This window comes from Petaurus breviceps, unplaced genomic scaffold (assembly GCF_028583685.1).
Source record: "Petaurus breviceps papuanus isolate PSGF00001 unplaced genomic scaffold, PetGlider_PUasm1.0 90617, whole genome shotgun sequence".
Lineage (NCBI taxonomy): Eukaryota > Metazoa > Chordata > Mammalia > Diprotodontia > Petauridae > Petaurus > Petaurus breviceps.
The window spans coordinates 2,565,939-2,589,333 of record NW_027187287.1 but is presented as its reverse complement, the minus strand read 5'-3'; the positions used below and the strand labels follow the sequence as shown (position 1 = coordinate 2,589,333).

General features: G+C 42.0%; 1 protein-coding gene across 1 annotated transcript in view; it reads left to right on the top strand.

Annotated features, from left to right (window-relative positions):
- The first annotated feature begins 1,559 nt into the window (after positions 1-1,559).
- Positions 1,560-23,395, top strand: part of LOC138142936 (mitochondrial dicarboxylate carrier-like) — a 31,897-nt gene continuing 10,061 nt past the window's right edge. The window contains exons 1-2 of the mRNA XM_069064059.1: positions 1,560-1,868; positions 16,339-16,458. Coding sequence (XP_068920160.1) covers positions 1,779-1,868; positions 16,339-16,458 — 210 coding nt within the window. The 5' untranslated portion in view covers positions 1,560-1,778. The remainder of the gene's footprint in view (positions 1,869-16,338; positions 16,459-23,395) is intronic.

Sequence of the window (23,395 nt, the reverse complement as noted above, 5' to 3'; positions counted from 1 at the left end):
TAAGTTTAGTATGATGGTGAAGCCCCTGTTCATATCAAGCATTTAAGTACCTACCATGTGCCAAACACTGTGCTTGCCAATGGGGATACAAATAGGAAGGATGAAACCGTTTCTATTCTCTGCTAACAAATTGTGAAGTGACAAATGGCCCATCAAGGACTAGAGCTACACTGTCTTACTCTAAATCTGCTGTTCTTTGCACTACCCCATAGATTTCTGTTCTGTGTTTCTCTGGAAAATTCAGAGTCTAAACTAGTCGTATAATGTTCCTGGTTGTGGAAATGGCATTGGAAAGAGATTAGACCAGATTAGGGACAGAGAAGACATTTAGAGCTTTGGGATGCCTTAGAGATCACCTAGTGTGGCCACTTCATTTACAATTGAGGAAACGGATACAAAGAATTACGCTTCGCCTAAAATTATCCAATAAATAGAGCCCTGAATAAACCCCGCTGGATTTGTGAAAAGCTCGTTAATCAAGTACCCATCACGTTTCAGGTAACTTACCCAAGATCGCACAGGGAGCAAGTGACAGGACTAGAAATTGAATCGGGACCTTTCAGGTTCCAAAGTTCCTTCCACACCCCCAGGAGCTACCTTTCAAAGAGATGCTTTTCCCTGTGCAAGGCTGTTTTACGTGGCCCGTTTGAAGTCAGCACCTTTTTTGGGGGAGAGGGGTAATTAACTTCACAAAATCTAGAGCCGATCCAAGCGCCTACAGGTGATAGGCAAGGTTCCAAGATACAGGAAAGGTAAGGCGGAAGGCATTGGGGAAGATGCGGTGACGTGTGGTCCTAGATGTGGGCCGCTTTGAGCTCCAACACTATTGTCAAGGAACATTATTGGGCGCCTTCTACGTGGCGAGCACTTGTGCGCACTAAAAAAGGAAAACACAGCCCTTACCCCCAAGGAACTCACTATCCGGAGCTTAGCACTTGTTCAGTGGCGTCGGACTCTTCGTGACCCCGAGGACCATACCACGCCAATACTGGCCACGGGGCTTTCTTGGCAGAGATACTGGAGTAGTTTGCCATTTCCTTCTCCAGTGATTAAGGCAAACAGAAAAGGTGAATTGCCCAGTAAGTGTCAGATTCGAACTCAGGTTTTCCTGAGCGTAGGCTGAACCATCTAGCTAACCCCAATAATAAATGTTTATTGAACTGAACCGACTCGAACCGGACAGACAACGTGCAACAGTGTACCAGGGTAGACCTTACCGTAGGTAGCCTCTGAGGGTGGGCGCTAAGCTTAAGGAGGACTGAGTGTCTGGAAAACCAAACTATCGGACTTCCGAACCGGAGCCGCGTCTTCCCAGACTGCCCGCTCCAGGAAGGAAGCACGGGGATGACCTGGGCTCCCTTCCAAGCTAAGGATGGGGGTGGGAGGCTGTCTGCGACTGTTAGCCTGGCCCCCTGATCACGCAGCCGCAGCACCCGTTCCGGCGCTGTGCCTTTGACCGTGGCCGCCGGTCCCCCGCCCCTCGGGCCCAGAGGCGCTGCCTCGGCCCCTTTAAGGCGGGCGGGGACCTCGCCCCTTGAAGCTGAGCTCCTTTCGGTTGGGCGGGGGCGATCCTCCGGGACGCAGCGGCGCATTGGCTGTGAGGGGCGGCGGGCGGTGCTTTGAACCTGCTTCCCCGGAGCCCGAGCCGGAGCTGGGCCTCTCTCACTGCGCCTGTCCCCGTGCGCTGTGTGCTCTGCTTTGCCGGCTCGCGCTCGTCCCGGCTCTGGCCTGAGCAGCGCGGTGCAGCCCGGTGCGGCTCTGCCCTGCTCGGCGCAGCCATGTCCAATAGGCGCGTGTCCCGCTGGTACTTCGGGGGGCTGGCCTCCTCCGGAGCCGCGTGCTGCACTCACCCGCTGGACCTGCTCAAGGTGAGCGGCATCCCTCACCCGGAAAGTCGGGCGCCCAAGCTGTCGATCCCCACCCCCACACTGCACCTCCTCCTGGCCAGGGGTCTCCCAGAGCAGCCCCCTACCCACTGCAGTGGTCAGGCATCCCACTCTCTGGCAGTCCCGCGAATGGGAGGCTGGAGTAGCTGGGATGAGAAGGGAAGGGAGCAAGCATTTAGCAGATAACCTGGTATGGACCAGGCACTTGTGCTATGCATTTTACAGATATTATGTCGTTTACTAGCAGGGCCCTGGGGAGGGTAAGAGAGCTGTCTGGCCCCTGGAAGGGTGGGGAGCCCCCAGGACTAGTGAGGTGCCCACAGCAAAAGAAATGGAGAGGTTTAAGAGAGCGAGGCTGGGTGGGATTTTCCACTGCAGCTGCAACACTTTTAAGAGTTAAGTGGTGGAGAGTAAGTGGGGTCAGACTCTCAGCTGTTAAAATAATCCTTTTCCTGGAGAATGTTTTCCTGTATCTATATTTGTACCTTTTAATTTCAGAACAAGCCAGCCCAACCAATATATGCTCGTTCCCTCCCTCCTTTTTTTTCACCACTTGTGAAATGGTAACCTTAGCTTCTGTCTTGCTCAGTCAGTTAATAAGCATTTATTAAACACCTCCAGCGTGCCTGGAAGAGTAGTAACCGTCCTACACCCAAGTTCCCTCATGGCGAAGCAACTTACTTAGGCAGAAGTAAAGTCAGCATATGTATTTAAAAAAAAAAAACAGACCCCTATGGGGGCAGGAATGAGGGAAGGAGGAAAGACTTCTTGAAGAAGGAGACCCTGGAGCTGAGCTCAGAGGGGCAGGTGAGCCGGGAGAGCGTCCCAGGCTTTCGAAATTAAGCTTAGGAAGGAGGGGACGAATGGCCTGTACTGGAGATGGAAACGGGAGCCGCAAGCAGTTTAGTTGAAGTACTAAGTTTTCTTCAGACTGAGTAAGGTTATCAGCCCGCAGACACAAGTTAGCTCCAATTTGTGAAGAGCTTTAAGCACTAAATCGAGAAGTATGTATTTTATCTTTAAGGCAAAGAAGCTCTTTGGAAGCAGAGAAGGGACGTGGGCAAACCTACCATTTTAGCGTTATCAATTTGATAACCATGTGGAGGATGAAGGGAGAGACTGCATACAGGGAGACCAGTTGCAAAAGTCCAGGAGAGGAGTAATGGAGACTTGTAACTAGGGTGGTCATGCCTGAGTGGGGAGAAAGGAATAGACTTAGTCACTGATTTAATGTTTCAAACCATCCTTCCAGACCTAGCTCAAGTATAAGGCCTAGATTATAAACTCCTTGTAGACAGGTACTATGTAAATTGTCTTTTTGTTCCTCCTTCAAAGCAGGCCTTGATTTTATAGTTAGGGACACTGGCTATTTAAATTGAATTCAACCAGCACCTACCTGGCACTGGGCACTTTGCTAGGTAGGCCTGGAGGGTACAGAATCAAAACAATACATTTCATTAAACTCCCCAAGGAGTTTACATTCCATTGAGGAGAAACAGCACATATAAGGAAATACAAAATATTTATATCAGTGTCATTTCAGGAGAAGGGACACAAGTCTAATATGAAGGAAAGTTTTGCAAAAAAATTTTTTGGGGGTGTGCCATTTTAAGTTCTAAACTGGCTCCCTCCATCCCTCCTTTCTTCCCTACTGTGAAGAGAATTTTGTTAAAAATAGAACAGGGTTTCCAGAGGATTGCAGTGGAAGGGGGTAGAGAAGAGTGGGTTGGGGACACTGGGGACTTGAGGACATTGGACTGACATGCTGAAAGAGCAGTGAGGTCAGGGAAGGGAAGAGAGCCATAATTTTAGCATTACCCTCTCCTTATCAAGGGTAGTGTTGATTTAATTAGCAACCCATGAGAAAGTGGGGGAAGGGAGGCTGATCTATATGGCTGGGGTTGGTAGAGCCATAGGGCCTGCCTGTTTATGAAGAGATTTGACATATTTTGAGATATTCAACCCCTTAGCCTGATCAACTCTGCCTTTGTTCATCTCTTCCTTTAGTCTTTGTTTCTGGCTGAAATTGCAGATATAATAGAATCAAGGCCCAGAAAGGTTGAGTGAATAAGTGACAGGATCTGGATTCAAATCCAGGCCTTCTGATGCCATATTCACAATGTCTTCCTTCCACTCACCTAAAAAAAGATAAACACCAGTAGAGTTTATATATCCTCAGAGCCAATTGAGGAGGGTGGGTGACCTCAGAGAGCTCTTTCTTGGCTAGCATTATCTGAGGATTGCAGTAGAGGGGACAGGATTGGAGATAGTCCTTAAAGGGTTAGTATCACAAAATAGATAGGAACCTGATCTCTCAATCTAATCCCCTTAGAGGTCATCTAAACCCTGACATTTAAAACTGACCCTTAGAAGGAGATATAGCTTTGTTCAAAGTCACATGAGTGGAAGATCTAACATTAAAACCAGCTCCTCGGGGCACGTAGGTGTCGAAGTGAATAGAGCACTAGTCCTGGAGTCAGGAGGACCTGAGTTCAAATTCGACCTCAGACACCTAACACTTACTAGCCATGTGACCTTGGGCAAGTCACTTAACCCAATTGCCCTGCCTTCCCCCTTCCAAAAAGACAAAAAAAAAACAAAAACCCAGCTCCTCTCAAAATCCAGAAGTCTTTCCATTGGACTTTGCCACGTGTTCCTACCCATCAATTATCTCTCACCACAAACCAGTTTCCATTTTAAGCTCTAGGAGATTTTGGCTTCTCAGTTTGGGCTGCAAGAAAGTGCCTCATTAACTTTCACCTACTTTCTTCAACCCTGTCTTGATTCTACCTAACAAGCAAGTGTTTGGAAGGGCGAAGTTTTGGAAGGATGTCCTTGCATTTAAATTTATGACTCCTCTTAAAATTTGCTGTCTTCTTCTTCTGTTGACTTTGTACCTTGGAGTGAGGGTTGAAGGTTTTCCTTGAGCTGTGACCCTCTTAGGAAACACCAGGTCAAAAGCAGATCACAGCAGCCTTCATTTATTCAGACACCATGAATGAATGAATGAATGAATGAATGAATGAATGAATGAATGAAAGAACTAACAAATATTTATTAAGGGCTTACTCTGTGCTAGGGGCATCTAAGTGTCTTAGTAGAGAGTGCTGGGCCTGGAGTTAGGAGGACCTGAATTCAAATGTGGATTCAGACACTTGCTAGCTGTGTGACTTTGGCAAGTCCCTTAACCTTGATTGCCTCCCCCAAAAAATAATCCCCCCCAAAAAACAAGAGAGAGAGAGAGTATCTTAATAGTTCCAGTGTCTTTGCCAAGAAAACCTCAAATAACATACAGAGTTGGATACAACTGGAAATAGCTGAACAACAGGAACTATTGTGTGCTGAACTGTGGGGATAGAAATATAGTCCCTGTCCTCAAGGAGCTTGGATTCTTACAGAGCTGAGGTTGTTAACCATTTTTTGTGTCATGGACTCTTTTGACAATCTGGTGTAATCTATGGATCCTTTCTCATAATAATGTTTGTTGCTAAATTTCAGTTAAAGTTTAGTGAAAATTAAGATGCATGTTTTCCCATCCAAGGTCACTGACCCATTAAATCTCTCCATAAACCTCAAGTTAACACCCCAATAGTCAAATCAGCAAGCATTTTATGAAATGCCTACTATGTGCTAGGCATTGTAGATAAAAAGAATGGCAGAAAATCAGCCCCTACTCTCAGGAGCTCACAGTCTAATGGGGAATATGATAAGCAAACAGCTATGTACATGCAGGATATATACAGGGTAAACTGGGGGGAGGGGGTGTTTGGAAGGGGGAAATCTCAGAATTTAAGTACCTACTATGTGCCATGCTTAAGGGAATACAGAGAAAGGCAGGAAAACAGCCCCTGACCTCAAGTAGTTAACAAACCGTCTAATGGGGAATACAATATCTAAACAATTATGTCTAAACAGGATTAACTGGGGTTAATCTCAGAAGGAGGGTGATTAAGGAGGACCTGGAAAGACTTCTTAAAGAAGGTGTGCCTTTAGCCCAGACTTGAAGGAATCCAGAAAGGAGCTGTGGTTAGGAAAGGGTGTTAGGGTCTATGGCAAATTCCTGGGATGCTGAGGGGAACAATAGAGCTGTCTGTTAGCCCATCCCTTTCTGGAAACTGGTAGTATTTGATTACAGTTCTGCTAGATAGAGGTACAAAGGGTGAGGGGAGGGTATAGGGGTGGATTCTCGCTGTGTACCTTGACTAGTAATACAGGCAGTAAAGGGTGGTAACGCTGCAGTCTTTGCAAACAGATTGCTAACCAGAATGTGCCTGGTCAGGTGAACAGTTCCCTGGTTCCCATGGGGCACATAACTGGGTGACTTCTTTAACCTCCAGGTCCACAGGAATAATCTTAGGGCTGGAGAGATGCAGACAGTGCCTTTAGTTCTTTTGCCCAAGGCTGGGGCTGCCTTCCAAGTGTCCTAAGCCTCTCTGTGTTCCAGAAGAACCACCTAAAATTGGAGTCCACAGTTGGAAGTTGTACTAATAAAAATTTTTAAAGTTGCAAGATCAGAGTCCAACTTCCTTGTTTTATGGGAACCTGTAAATGTGGAAGCCAGGAGAAATGAGGTCAATTTGTGCATTGTTTCACAGCTAGATGGTGATAATAATCCTGATTTTTATATAAGCACCCTAAGCTTGCAGAGCTCTTCACATCTAATGAAGGGTCAGAGGTGAGATTTGAATCTAGATGGGTTTTCCATTTTGCAATGAGACTCAAATGAGATAATTAGTATGTAAAGCACTTTCCAACCTTTAAGTGTTTTTTATTTTTTTCTCATCCTACTTCACTGACCCCTTAAATCTATCCACAGACTCCAGGTTAAGACCCTGTGTAAGAGTCAAATCAGCAAACATTTTATTAAGGGCTTACTATGTGCCAGGCAAGGGCAGCTAGGTGGCACAGTGGATAGAGCACCTATCCCAGAGTTAGGAAAACTCCTCTTTCTGAATTTAAATCTGGCCTTAGACACTTGACAAACTTGCTAGCTGTGTGATATTGGGCAAGTCACTTAATCCTAATTGCCTAGTCTTGTCTCCACCCCCCCCAAAAAAAAAAAGGCCTGGGTTTAAATCCAGCCTCAGACACTTAATTAACTGTGTGACCCTGAGAAAGTCACCTATCCTCTTGTCTACCTCAGTTGAGGTCATATCTGTGAAATGGGGGGACATAACAGCATCTATCTCCCAGAGTTGTGAGGATAAAATGAGATCATTTTTGTAAAGTCCTTAACAAACCTTAATAAAGCTGCTAATATAAATATAAATAAAAGTCAGAGGTTTTATTGTTGTATTATTGTTATCAGAGGACTTTGGTCCAAATCCTACTTCTTCACCTACCCCCTCAGTGTCTTCATCTCTAAAAGGAAGGGTTTTATTTTAGGAAGGAGGAGAGAAAAATTTGGAATTCAAAATCTTGTAAAAATGAATGCTAAAAATTGTCTTTAAATAGTATTTTTTCCAATTACATATAAAAACAAAATAAAGGGTTTTGATAGCATTTGATTACAGGAGAACTGTAATAAAATTCTACTTACCATACAGTACTATAGCTTCTAGAAAGGGTTGGGTTGACCTCCCCATCCCAGGAGTGGCCAGACCACATGACCCTCTTGGCTTCCTTCAAGTCTTAGCTAAAGGCCCACTTTCTTCAAGAAGATGGATTCAAATGTACTTTATGGTGCTTTCCAGCTCAAAATCTGTGTCATTATGACTAATTGTGAACTCAGTAAGGGCAGGGTACATCTTTGTGCCCTCCACCACTTGGTACTTTGCGCCTAAAACCTATTTAATAAATAAATTATTAAATATTAAAAATAAATCATTCTGTTTGAGGTGGGGTGAGAGTCTGGAGAGGTGATTTCTCTGAATGGGTCAGCATTTAAATAATGACCAAAGCCTTGCAGAAACTGATGAGGTTTCCTTTTGGAAGTAGGAGGTATTCACCCAGTGTTCTAGTACATTCTCAGGAGTGGGTGGATGATTTTCAAAAGGAAACTTCACATTTTTTTTAGGCAAAATGTATGTAGGGGGAAGGAAAACAGGGATTTCCTTTATCTTCTTCCATGGGCATCCAAGAGTTTGTTTCCCATCTTTTTTTCACTGGGTTCTCCCAGAAAAGGTCATATGGGAGTTTGGGTGATAATTTCTAGAAATGGCTATAATATAAAAGAGAAAGGCATCTTCTGACGGCTCCTGATCAAACTTATTTTAAAATTAAAAAATTCAGACAAATATGTAGGGAGTTAGATGCTATCTTATCTAAACAATGTAGTTCTCAGATGTTCATAATCATGCTATTCTAGAAAATCAACATTTTCCTGAGCATTTATTAATTTTTCTTTTTTACTATGGACTTAATTATCACTGAACACAAACATTCTGGTATACAAGGAACAAAAGATGGTTGTGTGTGAAACTGTGAACCTCATTACATATAGTTTATTATTTATTAATCTTTTTATGTAATCAGAGTTACGTGACTTGCCCAGGGTCATACAGTTTATTTTTTTAAGTGTATCTGCTGAGAGCAGAATGAGCTGCCTATCCTCGTTGGGGGTCAGAGGAGTGCATCACTGTGGCCATCTCCATTGTGAGCAGCAGCTGGAAACATGGTGGACCAGCATGGTTCAGTATTATTATTATAGAACCCCTATAAAATGAGAGGTTTGTATTAAGTAAGCCGAGCTCCTTTTCAGCTCTGTGATTATTTTCCTCTTTGTTCAAGTCACTTAGTTATACTGTATTTTCCATACATATTTGTCTTGCCAGTCATAAATATTATTACATATTCCAAAATGGTTTCCTTGACCTATTACTCTGAAGAGTTTTTCTTTTTAGTTTAAAAATCAGTTGTGAAGAAAAACTTTCTGACAAATGACTATCCATAAGTCGAGTGGGTTGTCTCAGGATATTGTGAATTCCCTGGACATCTTTAAATGAGGACTGTACAACCTTCTTGGAATGAATGAGATGATGTCCAAGATGAAGGGGGCCACTAGGTGGTGCCATGGTGCACGTGATGAGCCTGGGCTCAGGGAGACTCATTTTCTGAGTTCAAATCTGACCTCAGACCCTTAATAGCTTTGTCACCCCTGGCAGGTCACTTAACCCTGTTTTCCTCAGCTTCATCACATGGAAAATGAGTTGGAGAAGAAAATGACAAACCATGCCAGTATCTTTGCCAAGAAGACCCCAGATGAGGTCATGAGGAGTTGGATACTGCTAAAACAACTGAACAGTAACAAAGAACTGGGAGCCTTAAAGTGAGGAAGAGGAGGTGGTTCTGCCAAGCTTTTGAGGAGCTCCTCCAGCTCGGTGATCCACGTATGTTAAAGAAGTGCTGTTATGGGGCGGCCAGGTAGCACAGCGAGTAAGAGCACCGGCTCCAGTGTCCTGATGATCTGGAGATCAAATCTGGGCTCAGACACTTAGCATCTACCCCGAAACACCTGGCCGTTTAACCTTGAGCAAGTTACTTAACCCCAATTGCTTAGGGGTGGCCAGGTGGCTCATCGAGTAAGAGCGCCGGCTCCAGTGTTGGGATGACCTGGATCAAATCCAGGCTCAGATAGATACTCAGCACCATACCCAGAAATAACCGGCTGTGTAACCTTGAGCAAGTTACTTAACCCCGATTGCTTTAAAAAAAAAAAAAAGTGCTGTTGTATTTAAATAGGCTGCCAATACTTAAGGGGGAGATGGTTGCTGCTGAGTACTATAGCAAGCAAATAGCAAAGTATAGGCTTCTTTGGAAGAGATGAAGCATCACAGAGTGGAGTATAGCACTTGAACAGTGAGGAAAAATCATGGAGAAATTCTAAGTTTTAAAATAATTGCTGATATGTAGCAGGGGAGTTTCTATACCAAGGAATTCCATATATGAAATCAGAGATCTGAATTAAAAACAGCAACAACCACCACCCTATATTACAATCCATCCAAACACCATAAGTAGAAGGAAGAGGACAAGAATGGGATAAAGTTGGATAGAGGAAAGTAACAATTATCTACTTCTTGTGACATCAAAGCCCAATAAAGATAGTCATTTGTACTTGCCATTTCTGATACTAAAAGATATTAAAGTTAAATTGGGCCCCTGTTGTGAAAAAACTTTTTAGTGAACTGATATGGGAATATTTTCCTTATCTCTTATTCATTAAAAAATAAAAAATGATTTTTTTTAGCAAATTATAATTTTGGTGGGCAGGTACAAATTTAATGCATATGTTACATGTATGTTACATGTTAATAAGTTACATATGACATCAGAAAGTTTTGGTGAAAAATAACACCTTGAAGCTAGAGAATAGTATTCTGAATTTTTTTATATTTTTCGATGTGTATCTGTAAGACCTGGTCTATGGTCTCTGCCTAAAGGATTTTATACTTTATAAAACTACAATCCATTTTGGTAATATCAAACTCTGGTATGTGCTGGGAACTGGTCTCTAACCTCTTGTTGGCCAGAGTTGAACAGAGCAGGCCAGAGACAGGAGAGTCAGGATGCAAACAGGACTTTAATTTCAAAGTAAGGAAATGCAAGTGGAAGTCTTCCTCAGATGAAGGGCTTAACATGCTAGGGCAAGGTGCTTTATATACATAAGTAGGCTGGACCATGACATAATCATTCTTAGCTGTTCCCAGGGCAGGCTCTTGCATAGACAATGCAGACACTCCTGGGTCCTCTGGGAACAGTCTCCAAATTGAATGTCTCACAGCTGGGTACAGAACCAGAGTTAGCATGGCGGGAACAGGAGTGCAGTACCTGGTTTGGTTCCCTTAGCTGTTATAAGAAATAAGTATTGTAACCACATCAAAAGGTTTGACAGATGGTGCCCAGGGCCCTGGGAAATAGAGGGAGTTCCAGCTAAACAGTTATTGATTAATATGAAACATAAACCCCTCTGTGAACAGTGGGCACTTAAACCCCTTACCAGAGGGCAAGTTCCTCTAGAGTGCATAGGATTGTTGTTAAGCCAAGCTCAGGGCACAGCCTGGTTGCTGGGTTGGGCCTTAGCCTGGGAAATAACACTATCTCCAAATATCTTTTTCTTTTTTTTGGAGGGGGGAAGGTAGGGCAATTGGGGTTAAGTGACTTGCCCAAGGTCACATGGCTAGTTTTTTGTGTTAAGTATCTGAGGCCATATTTGAACTCAGTTTCTCCTGACTCCAGGGCTGGTGCCCTATTCACTGCACCACCTAGCCTCCCTTAGTCTCCAAAATGCAAATGAATCATAAGTGCTCCTTCCCATTCCCAAGCTACCCCCTTTAAGAAAAGAACAAGTTCTATATAATATACAACTTGCATCAAACCTTTGAAAATGGAAAAGCAAGTTTCTTTGTGTGGACCAATGTTTTTTGATTTGTTTCATAATTTCATACTTGGTGCAAAGCATCAGAAATATTTTGGAAACATGCGTTTACCTGAAGGTCGCAAAGTTATCTGATTGTAGCAATTACCCAAATGGAGTATAATATTTTTGCCATCATCATGCCTGCTTTTGTTACATTCTTAATTCAACTTGTGGACAAAGGTATTGTTCAGAATATAAAATGTTATAGAAATTTCAAGAATGTTGGTTTATAGGCCCTATTCGGAACTTTCAGTTTTGTAAAAGTCGAATTTTTTTAAGGTTACTTTAAAAAGTGAAATGCTCGGGGGCTTGGAGAAAAGTGTGCACTGTTTTAACAAGGTAGAAAGAAAATTATCCTGTTCACTCATGTCTCCTTCTGAAACTTCTTTAGTTTCCGTGTGTGTGTGTGTGTGTGTGTGTGTGTGTGTGTGTGTGTGTCTGACCATCCTTTTTTAAGGTGGCCATCAGCCTATGTTGAGTCAGTGTTAAACTTGAATTGTCATCCCCCAAGGCTATGCCAGAGCTATTCCTATTAGGGGCAGTGTTGCTAGGAAGTATCTGAGACTGGATTTAAATTCATGTCTTCCTGACTCCAGGCCCAGTACTCTATCCACTGAACCACATAGCTGCCCCCTTAGGAAGAAAGACCTGAGTTCACAAATGCAACCCCAGACACTTAATTTGTGTGACTTAAGCGAGTCACTTAACCTTTGTCTGCCTTGGTTTTCTCATCGTAAAATGGGGGTTGGGGGGCAGGAATAATAGCACCTATTCCTAGGATTGTTAGGATAAAATGAGATATGAAGTGCTTTATAATTGCTAGTTATTATTTTTGGAATGGCCAGAGTGGAAAAGCTCTATGGGGAAGAGAGGGGATTAGCTTAGCTCCTTCCTGACTCACTCTCTGAAGGACTAGCATGGAAGTGGGAATGGCAGCTGCCCCTCAGAATGACAGAGGTGGGCAATGATCTAAGGCATGTGTGGCCTCAAGGTCTTCAAGTGCAACCCCACATGTGGCCTCGAGGTTGCAGGTTCCCCACCCCTGGTAAAAAGCCCTTTGTACACCTCTCTTTGGGTGTATTCATTTCTACATCTCATTCTGAGCTAAAAAGGGTTTATTTGTCCAATTGGTTAAGGAAAAAAAAGACTACCAGTATGAGAAATGAAATTCAGCAAAACCCACAGCCCAGTGAGGCTGAATTTATTCTGAGACTTTAGAAGAAAAACAAGCTGTGCAAAATGGACTTCTGCAGTTTCTTAAATAATCATCCTTCTCTGGTGTACTCTATATGAATGCCCATTTTATTTGTTGTTTAAGTTTAGAATGAAAATAAATAATTTTTTAAAACTCCACAGCCCTTCACAGGAAGAAAGGTAAAGTGGGGGAAGTGTGAGGCCTCATTTCCTGGCCGGGGAGTTGTGCTTGGTGGAAGCTTGGCTTTTGACTGGCCTGGCATAGAGTGGCAGCCTTCCTAGTGAGCTTCCCATCTTCCTCAGAGAAATGGTTTGGGTAAAGACCCATGTGCCTCAGGTTCTGTTTATTTCTTTTTGATTTTTTCAAAATTAATTTCTGCCTTGTCCCAACAAGTATCCAAGCCCCCCTGCAAGTAATGTTCCAAGTGTTCCACTGGATATCTAGGCTTTTTCAAATGCATCATCTTACCCTTAAGGACTTTGTAATGTCTTTTCTGACTTTCCCTTGTTCTTCCCTTCCCCTCTTCAACCTTACTGAATAGAGATTTTTTTTAATTAAAATTTTTTTCAATCAATAAAAATCTACCTTCTCTCCCTTTCCGCCTTCTCTCCCTCCCCCTTTATTGAGAAAGAAAGAAAAACAAAAGCCCTGTTACAAACATAGTCAAACAAAACAAGTTCCTGCATTGACCATGTCAAATATGTCTCACTCAGCACTCTTGAATCCCATCACCCCTCTGTCAGGAGATAGACAGCATGTTTCGTCATTAGTCATCACCCCTCTGTCAGGAGATGGACAGCATGTTTCATCATTAGTCCTCTGGAGTCATGCTTGGTTATTGCATTAATCAGTTCTTAAATCCTTCAAAGTTGTTTGTCTTTTTATATATTATATTATATTACATTTATTATTTATATTATGAATTGTTCTCTGGTTCTGCTCACTTCACTCTATATCAATTCATATAATTCTTCCCAAGTTTCTCTAAAACCACCCCTTCATCAATTTCTTATAGCACTTGGTATACCATCACATTCACATACCTTGTTCAGCCATTCCCCATTCGATGGATACCCTCTCAGTTTCCAATTCTTTGCTACCTCAAAAAGGTACATATTTTTGTACATACATCCTTGTCTTCTTTCTTTGCTCTCTTTGGGGTTATAAACCTAGTATGCACAGTTTAAAAGCTTTTTATGCATAGTTCTAAATTACAGAATGGCTATACCAGTTTACAGCTCCACCAACAGTATTTTAATTAATGTACCTGTCTGCTTACAGTCCCTCCCACATCTGTCATTTCCCTTTTTGTTAGTTTTTCCAGTATCAAAGAAAAGGAACGACCTCAAAGTTGTTTTAATTTCTATTTCTCTACTAATGACTTGGAACATTTTCTTTATGTGGCTATTGACAGCTATATGATTTCTTCCTCCGAAAAATGCCTGTTCGTATCCTTTGGGAGATAACTCTTATCCCTACAAATTTGAAGATGCCTTATATATAGGGAGCTGCTATATAGACTTAGAGAAATGAGACCTTAATCAGAGAAACTTGCTGCAATTGTTTCCCCATCTGCCAGCTTTTCTTACAAATTTTAAGTGGATTGGTTTTGTTTTTGCCATGGCTTTTTAATTTTATGTAATCAAAATTGTCCATTTTACCTTCTGTGACACTGTCTCTTGCTTATTGACGAAATCTCCTCTTCATGCATCTGACAGGTAATTTCCTCCTCGGTCCTCTAATTTGTTTATGATGTCACTCTTTATGTCTTATATGCAGCAGCTAGCTGGTACAGTATATAGAATGCCAGGTCTGGAGTCAGACTCGTCTTCCTGAGTTCAAATCTGGCCTCAGACAGTTACTAGCTGTGTGAACCTGGGCATGTCACTTAACTCTGTTTGCCTCCGTTTCCTCATCTGTAAAATGAACTGGAGAAAGAAATGGCAAAACACTCTAGTTATCTTTGCCAATAAAACACCAAATGGGGTCACAAAGAGTGGGATGTAACTGAAAAAGGACTAAACAACAACAAAATGTCTTAAATTGTGTACCCATTTGAATGTATGGTACAAGGTATTGGGGTATTGGTCTGACCCTAGTTTCTGCCAGACTGCTTTTTCCCAATGGTTTTTATTGAATGAGTGAATTAACTCTGACAGCTGGTTTCTTTGGGTTTATCAAATACTAGGTTACTGAGCTCATTTGCTTCTGTATGTTATGTGCCTAGCCTGTCCCACTTATTAACCTCTCTTGTTTCTCATCTGGTACAAAATTGTTTGCATCATTTCTGCTTTGTAGCATAATTTGAGTTCTGTTACTATTGAGTCCCCTTCCTTTCTATTTTTCCCCTGAGATTATTGACCTTCTGTTCTCCTAGGTCAATTTTGTTATGACTTTTTCTACCTCCTTACAGTACCTGGATAAGTAGACATTTTATATGCAATAAATGTTAATTGCCTTTGAATTTGAACTACTTATCACTTTCTATAACTGAAGGATATGTTGCTAATTTTCATCCCTTGTCAGAGACATCCAGGGTCAATTGTTTCTGGTGACACATAATTTCCAACAGCAGTTCTGTTATATCTGAGAGTTCCACAGGTAGTTAGGTCTGGGCCTCCTGACTTCCATTGGTCTGTTGAAAAGGTATTATAGCACCAAGCAAGTAGATTTATACTTTCATTCAGTAAACATCTATTAAACTCCTACTGTGTGCTCGGTGCAGTATCACTTCTTGGCAGCAGACTCTCCCTCCAAAGAGGAAAACATTGGTGTTGGGTTGGTATCAGTGTTAGTTTTGTGGCATGCCTTTGGAAAGATTGCTCAAACTGTGTGTGTTGTAGAACCAGTCCTCTGAATAGGTGTATAGGAAGGCTCAAGAGATTAAAAGGGATTGGATATGTTCTTGGAGTTAATAAGCATTTATTAAGTACTAACTGTTTGCCAGATACTAAATTGGCATAGATCTGAGCGAATCCTCATCCTTTGACTTCCTGAGGGATTGGTGGGTGAGACCTTGTTGGGGGCACTGCTGTTGTGTGTATATATGTGCAGGTAACATGACAGCTTAACCTTATCTGACAGCTTCTTCCCTTGAGCCCCTGAACAAGTCTGCTCACAGTGTCTTATGAAGTGCCCACTTTTGTGTGCTCCCTTGTGGCTCCCTACCTGGTTGCATGGACCTTGGATGGATCCTTAGACCTGGCTCTTACCTCTCATCTGCCTAGAAATCAGTGGCTGCTCTTTGGGGAGTAACAGGGCAAAGCCTGCCTGGAGGCCATGGGGCAACTCAAAGACATTAAAGGGATCCTTGGGATAAAGGGGGGGAGGGGGTTTAGATGTATTCTAGTGATGGAAAGATCAAGATTGGCTGTGGAAGGAAATGATGTGGGTGGGACATGGGAGAGCACCGGGAGGGAGGGGAGTTGACTGAATGTCAGTTCATGCCCTGAAGGGACTCTTGGCCTACCTTCTTAACACCTTCCCTCCCCCAATATTTGAGATCCTGTGACACCAACTGTCCTTCCTACTGTTCCTTGTCCATGACCCTCCATCTCCCCACTCTGCATTTTCACTGGCTTGCCCACATTCCTCATCTCTGCCTTCTGGCTTCCTTCAGATCTCAGCTAAAGTCCCGCCTTCTGCAAGAAGCCTTGCTCAGTCCTCCCTAATGTTGGGGATACCCATAGTTGCTTTGTCTTCCCTCTGAGATCACCTTTAATTTACCCTGCATCTGTCTTGTTTGTGCATAATTATTTGCATGTTGTTTCCCCCATTAGACTGTGAACTCCTTGAAAACAAGAATTTTTTTTGGGGGGTGGGGGGAGTTGCCTTTACAACTTAAGTTGCCTAGTACATAGTAGGTGCTTAATAAATGCTTGCTGATTTGACTTGTGCAGGTCCATCTACAGACACAGCAGAAGATAGAGATGAAGATGACTGGCATGGCATTAAAGGTAGTTCGGACAGATGGCATCCTGGCCCTGTACAATGGCATCAGTGCTTCCATCTGCCGGCAGGTAAGGGGTGCTAATTGTAATGACAGGAATGATAATAGCAACACTAAAATACTTGTAGAAGTTTATACCATCTTGTAAACCACTTTATAGATGTTATCTCATTTGATCTTCTCAATAGTCTGATAAGGTGTTCTCATTATCCCCGTTTTTTGTTTTTTGGTTTTGGGGTTTGGTTTTTTTTTGGAGGGAGGAAGGCAAGGTAATTGGGGTTAAGTGACTTGCCCAAAGTCACACAGCCAGTAAATGTAAGTGTCTGAGACCATATTTGAACTCAGATCCTCCTGACTCCAGGGCAGTGAGTAGAGATTCACTGTGCCACCTAGCTACCCCTCATCATCCCCATCTTACAGATTGGTAAAAACTGGTAGTGAGAGTGGTTTAGTAACTTGACCAAGGTCACACAGCTAGCAAGTGTCTGAAGTCATATTTGAACTCAGGTCTTCCAGACTCCCAGTCTAGTGCTCTATCCACTGTTCTGCCTGGCCTCCAACATGGTAGGAGGTGACTTTTTGGCTGTGGTATTTTCATGATCTGAAGGCATAGCAACCACCCTCCTCAATTTGGATTGAGCCCAGCCTTAGGAAATCACTACCACCCCCAAGTTGATCAGGATTTCTGATCATTTAGATTCTGGGAATCTCTTCCTCAGTGTCCCTCACCAGGAGTCAACTCAACCTCTCCCTGTGAAAGGCTGTTCCCTATTTTGAATACAGATAATTCCTAGAGTTGCAGACCTAAAAGGGACTTTGGAAATCGTCCAATCTAACCCCTGCATGCCTGACGAAGAGTCCCCTCTACCAGCCTCCATTTGGACAGCTGCAGTGACTGCTGTCTCCTGTGATTTGCGATGGCTCTCGTTGTTAGGAAATTTTTCCTGGTATGTGAGGTTGTGTCAGCAAACATTTGTTAAAGTCTTAGTTTGCTATGCCCTGGGCATGCCTGAAAAGGCCAAATCAACCAGCAAAAACAATTTCTTCTCTCAATCAATTGAGTGTGCAAACAGCCATGGGGCAAGACAGCATGCAAATACATGGGAGCAAACAAGGCCCATACAAGACAAATTGGAGATAATCTCAGGGCACTCAGGTTAAGGAGGTCAACTCTGCCTCTGCGATTTTCACCGGGGGCTCATGCTTCTGTTCTCTCCAACCAATTAAGCACATCTGGACCCCTCAGCACTTCTCAACTTAAACTTAAATATCTCCCTTTTTTTCATCTGTTATCATTTCCAGTCCCCTCACCATCCTGTCCACCCTCCTGTGGACTTACTCTTAACTTGTCAAAGTCCTTCCTAAAATCTAGCAAGCAGAATTGAATCCAGTGTTCTAATTAGGAACCATTCAGGGGAGGGGAGAAGAGGACTCTGACCTGCCCAGTTCTTTAACTTTTTTTGATGACACTGTTGACACTTTGAGCTTGTTTACCAAAACCCTGAGGTTTTTTTCACACAAGTTTGTTGTCTAGCTGTTTCTCCTACCTGGTCCTTGAGCTGCTGATCTCTCTCTCTCTCTCTCTCTCTCTCTCTCTCTCTCTCTCTCTCTCTTCTCTCTTCTCTCTCTCTCATACACACACTCTGATGATGATGAGACATAATGGAAAAAGTACTCTATTTAGTCATAATCCTAGCTGGGAGGGGGGATAGAGAGCTGTCCTTGAACACCAGTCTCCAGGGTTGATGGTTCCTAATAGGTTCAGCAGGAACTTTGATCTTATCTAAGACCAGAAAGCCTGGGATTCAGTCTTGAAAGAATTCAGTAGGCCCAGGCTAACTTGGAGTCAGAGTTGTAAAAGTTTATTATACGTCTTACATCGGGCAAGGATCCTTAGGGGACCTGCAAAGGGGTAGAATTAAGATTTATATAGAATCATCCATAGTAGAACCGTGCCAATTATGCTAACTATGTGATTAAGGGTGGGATTAGGGAGGAATTAAGGTGGGGCCAGTGTTTAAAGGAACATGCATCTTTAATGTAACTGTGCAGGTGTATTGCCCATGATTCACTGGGAAAAAGCCCAAGGGGGGGCTACCTGGAGGTGTGGTTTTAGGCTTAAAACGTCACTAAGTCAGCCAACAGTCAAGGGCTGATGGAGAAGTGCCCAGTCTGCCACCCATCAGTGTCATGTTTGACAAGATTGATGTCTGGGAACCAAGGCTAACGGAGACTCAAGGGATAATAGGCTAAGGAGTTAACCCAGAGATAGGGTCCTGAAGGATTCATGGGGGCAGCGGGACACTATACAAGGGGGAGATAATAGTTTCCTAAGCTGGAATGTTTATAGATACTTTTGTGAAGGATTCATAAGAATAGCTTGTTATTGTTCCAAGCTGAGATAATTGTTGCTGGGCAGAGCTATTGCTCTGAAGCTAGGCAGAGTTCGGGTAGGGGGAAGGGGCAGAGTTAATTCTCTGAGGCTGGGGGAGGGGGAGTAGTGTGATTTTACAAACTGGTTTTACAAATCGATATTACAAATATAGATCCCAAGTTACCCCATCAAGGTCATCCCACCTCTGGTAAGTATTGGCTGTGACTCGTAGGCCATTCACTTAACCTTTCAGTGATCCAGACAAGCCTAAAAATAAAAGATGCCAGGCCAGAGCGGATATGCATTAATAAAAGGAGTTGCTGTATACCAAAGAAATCTGGGATTTGGTCCTCCTTCCCTCCCCCCCCCAAAAAAAAATCGTGGCAAATTTCTTAATGTCTTTGGGAAAGGGAGTTTCCTTTTGTAAAAAATAAGGGCATTCTAGTAGATAGAAGACTGACTTTTAACTCAGAAAACTGTGTTAGGTCTTGTCTCTGACATATTAGCTATGTGACCAGAAACAAGGAAGTCACTTAATTTAAGTAAGCCACTACCCAGGGTGGGGAATCTGTGATCTTGAGGCCACATGTGGCCCCCTGGGTCCTCAAGTGTGCCTCTTTGGCTATGGCCTCGAGGCCACAGGTTCCCCACCCCTGCTTAGGCATCTCACTTAGACCAAATTGCAGAGGACTCATGTTCTATACTGGGAGCTCCTTATATTGATGAAATTGTGCATTTCAGGGAAAATGGGGGTATCGGGCTACATATGTGAGTTTGTATTTCTGGCAAATTTCATCTTATTAGATTTGGTCTGTTGAGATCTTTCAGGATCCTGATTCTGTCAGCTAACGTGTACCGTGTTTCCCCGATAATAAGACCTATCCCGAAAAGAAGCCCTCCCCCGAAAATAAGCCCTATTGAGATTGCTACTGTAGTGAAGGCGATCCCCTGCGCTACACGCTACATTACGGTACCCTCTGTATGCACCATCCCCCCCCCCCCTGTGAAACACACGCTGCTCGCTCCCGAGCTGCATCCAATCAGAGCTGCAGCAGTGATTGCGTCATCCTGTTCTTTATTGAATTCATTATTGAATAAAGGTACATTTTTTGTTCACATTTACCTGTTTATTAAAATTTCTGTCAATGTTCATCAAAATAATCCCTCCCCTGAAAATAAGCCCTCTGGTGTTTTTCTGTCCAAAAAAATAATAAGACAGTGTCTTATCGGGGAAACACGGTATGAACTGTCCCTTTCAACTCTGTGGCATCTGTAGCTATAGAATAAGCACAGATTCTCTTCCTTCCTGCAAGTCATTGAGAAAAATGTTGAACAGCCTGAATTCAAGGGTAGATTCCTGGGATACATCTAAGGTGGCATCATTGATGACTAATCTTTAAGTTCAATCAGTTGTCATTTCTGTTTTATTGGTAACATTAGGCATAGGAACTGGACCTGTAATTTATTGGCATAGGAAATTCCTGGATAAGGAAACTCCTTTTAAAAAAAATTTACTTTTCCCCCCTCAATTACAGGTAAGCAAAAATGTTTTAACATTCGTTCTTTTTTTTTTTTTAAGCAATTGGGGTTAAGTAACTTGCTCAAGGTTACTCGGCCAGTTATTTCTGGGTGTGGTGCTGAGTATCTGAGCCCGGATTTGATCCAGGTCATCCCGACACTGGAGCCGGTGCTCTTACTCGCTGTGCTACCTGGCCGCCCCCTTAACATTCATTCTTTAAAATTTTGAGTTCTAAGTTCTTCTCTCTCTCTTGCTCTCCCTACTGCCTGAGAAGGCAATGTGTAATCATACAAAACATTTCCATATTAGCCATATTGCAAAAGAGAATGCAGACCAAAAAACCCAAGAATGTAAAACAGTATGTTTCAATCTGCATTCAGATACCCTATCAGCTCTTTCTCTGGAGTTGGATAGCATTTTTTATCAACAGGTTCTTCAGGATTGTATTGCTGAGAATAGCTAAGTCTTTCACAGTTGATCATCGTACAACATTGTTGCCGTGTACAATGTTTTCTTGGTTCTGCACATTTCACTTTGCATCAGTTCATGTAAGTCAAGGAAACTCTTTTTTACCAGTGCTGGTCAGCCTTTATTAAGTACTTACTGTGTGCCAATTCTTCATTCCTTCTTAGCTTTATTTGGTTATACTATTTAAGCTGAAGGCCATTCTCTTTAATGGAGAAGATGGGAGCAAACTTTAATAGGTTCTGTCAATTATTAATGTTAGCTTCTCCAGATATGGACATTGCCCTTCCTTCAAGGCCTGAATGTAGCTTTAAAAAAATTTTACATATTTTTGGTTTTATATTTCTCCCTGTATCCTTACTGCTTCATCTTCCATAAAACTATCCCTTGAAACACATTTTTAAAAGGTTTGAAGGAAAAAACCAAGCAGTTCAGCAAGGCTAACCATTGTATCAATGGGTAATTATTCAGTGTTCCACACCTATAGCAAATTCCTACCCCCCCACCCTGCCTTCCAAGAAAAGGGAATGAAGTATATTCTTATATCTTTTTCAGACCAGGCTTGATCATTATACTGCATTCAATTTTGATTTTTTTCCTTGTCATTCTTTCAGCACATGTTGATTTCCTCATCCTGCTTGCTTCATGTTGTATCAATTCATATAAATCTACCTGCATTCTTCTATAGTGATCTTGTTCATCATTTCTCTCAGTATGTAAGAATTTAATTTCTTACACATAATTTAATTTTCAATGGTTCTTATTGTTTTCCATTACATTCATATCTCACAATTTGTTTAACCATCCCCAATCCAGTGCTTCTTAAACTGTGGATCCCAACCCAATATGGAGCCGTGACCTACAACTTAAGCTCTGAAAGGGAGCAAGTGGAAAAAGTTTAAGAAGTCCTGCCTAATCAATGGGCATCTATTTTGTTTCTAAGCCTTTCCCACTCTACAAAAAGTGCTGCTTTTTGTAAAAATGTTAGTATATATGATACTTTTTTTTCCTGATTTTTGGAGGGGGGAAGGCAGGGCAATTGGGGTTAAGTGACTTGCCCAAGGTCACATGGCTAGTAAGTGTTAAGTGTCTGAGGCTGGATTTGAACTCAAGTCCTCCTGACTCCAGAGCCAGTGCTCTGTTCACTGCGCCTCCTAGCTGCCCTGTATGGTACCTTTAAAAAAAAAAATTATTGATTTCATTGGAGGTATATGGCTAGCAGTAGGATCTCTGGGCCAATGGTCCTCAGCATTTTAGTCACTTAATATAATTCCAAATTGTTTTCTGTAAGGGTTGAACTCATTTGAACTTATTTTTAAAAGCCATTTTAATTGTTCCTTAGAGTTTTTAAAAGGTTCAGATGCTCCAGTTCTCCTAGGACTAAGTCATTCTTTTTTGTGTGTTCACCATATGAAGGTGTATTTTCCCCTTTACTACATACAATTTTAATATCTGAGATTGTTATTCAGAATGCCAAGAATGTGTGTAAGGCTGATTCATAGAAATTCGTATATCAGTGTCAGGTGAAAGGAGTGAGTAAAACACGAGTTTGTCCATCTATGTCAGTTATGTACAGCTAGTGAAAATGGGTGTGTGTAATGCATCAACAAAGATCAGAAGAGGAGCTGGAGAATAGTTGACTTTGAATGTCATTAATTAAGCTCCTTTCTCTTTTTCTGTAAACTTTCTTAAACTGGCCGCTTTCTAGTCCTTGTAAGGTTTATTTTCATGGAGTCTTTCTTTGTTTTTGAACAGCATAGATGTTTACTATCCATTTCATGAGTGTGTGCACTCAAGGATTTTTTTAAGGCCAACATTTATTGAAGATTCAGTTATTTTTATTCATTAAACAAGCTTAGCTAAACATTAAAAAAAAAATTAAACTTTAAAAATACAAACTTTGTGAAAAGCCCCTACCATACAGACCTTTCTGACCTTCTTTTCTTTGGTAAAAAATTTTTTTTAACTTTCAATTAGACTGTGTTCTCTTAGTCCCACACTTTGTCCTTGAAGGTCTATCTAGAGGTAGAATTTAAGACTTGATGAGCAGAACCACACATTTAAAAAAAAATAGTATTTTACTTTTTCCAATTACATGTAAAGACCAATTTTTAATATTTATTTAAAAAAATTTTTGAGTTCCAAATTTTCTTCCTCTCTCCCCACTCTCTAAAAATGGTAGGCAGTTTGATACAGATTATGTAAGTGCAAACACACACACACATATATATAAAACGTATAATATAAATAATATATATAATATAAATTATAAAACATATTTCCATATTTGTCATGTTGAACTACATACTTTAAAATTTTAAGTTTTTCACCTTCCTTTACTGTACCAGCCAGAGCTTTGGGGCCATGTATTTGGATCTGAGCCTTGGAAAACCAATTACGGGGGGGATTAAAATGAGATAAGAAGTCTAGTTGATTTTTTCCCCTCAATCTAACTGGCTTATACAAAAATAACAATATTGAAAGACTTGAGAACTCTTTATCAATGCAATGACCAACCATAGTTTGAAAGGAATTGAGATAAAACATGTTATCTCCAGTGAGAGAGTGATGGGCTCAGAGTACACGTTAAAGCATATTTTCTTCTCTCTCTCTCTCTCTCTCTCTCTCTCTCTCTCTCTCTCTCTCTCT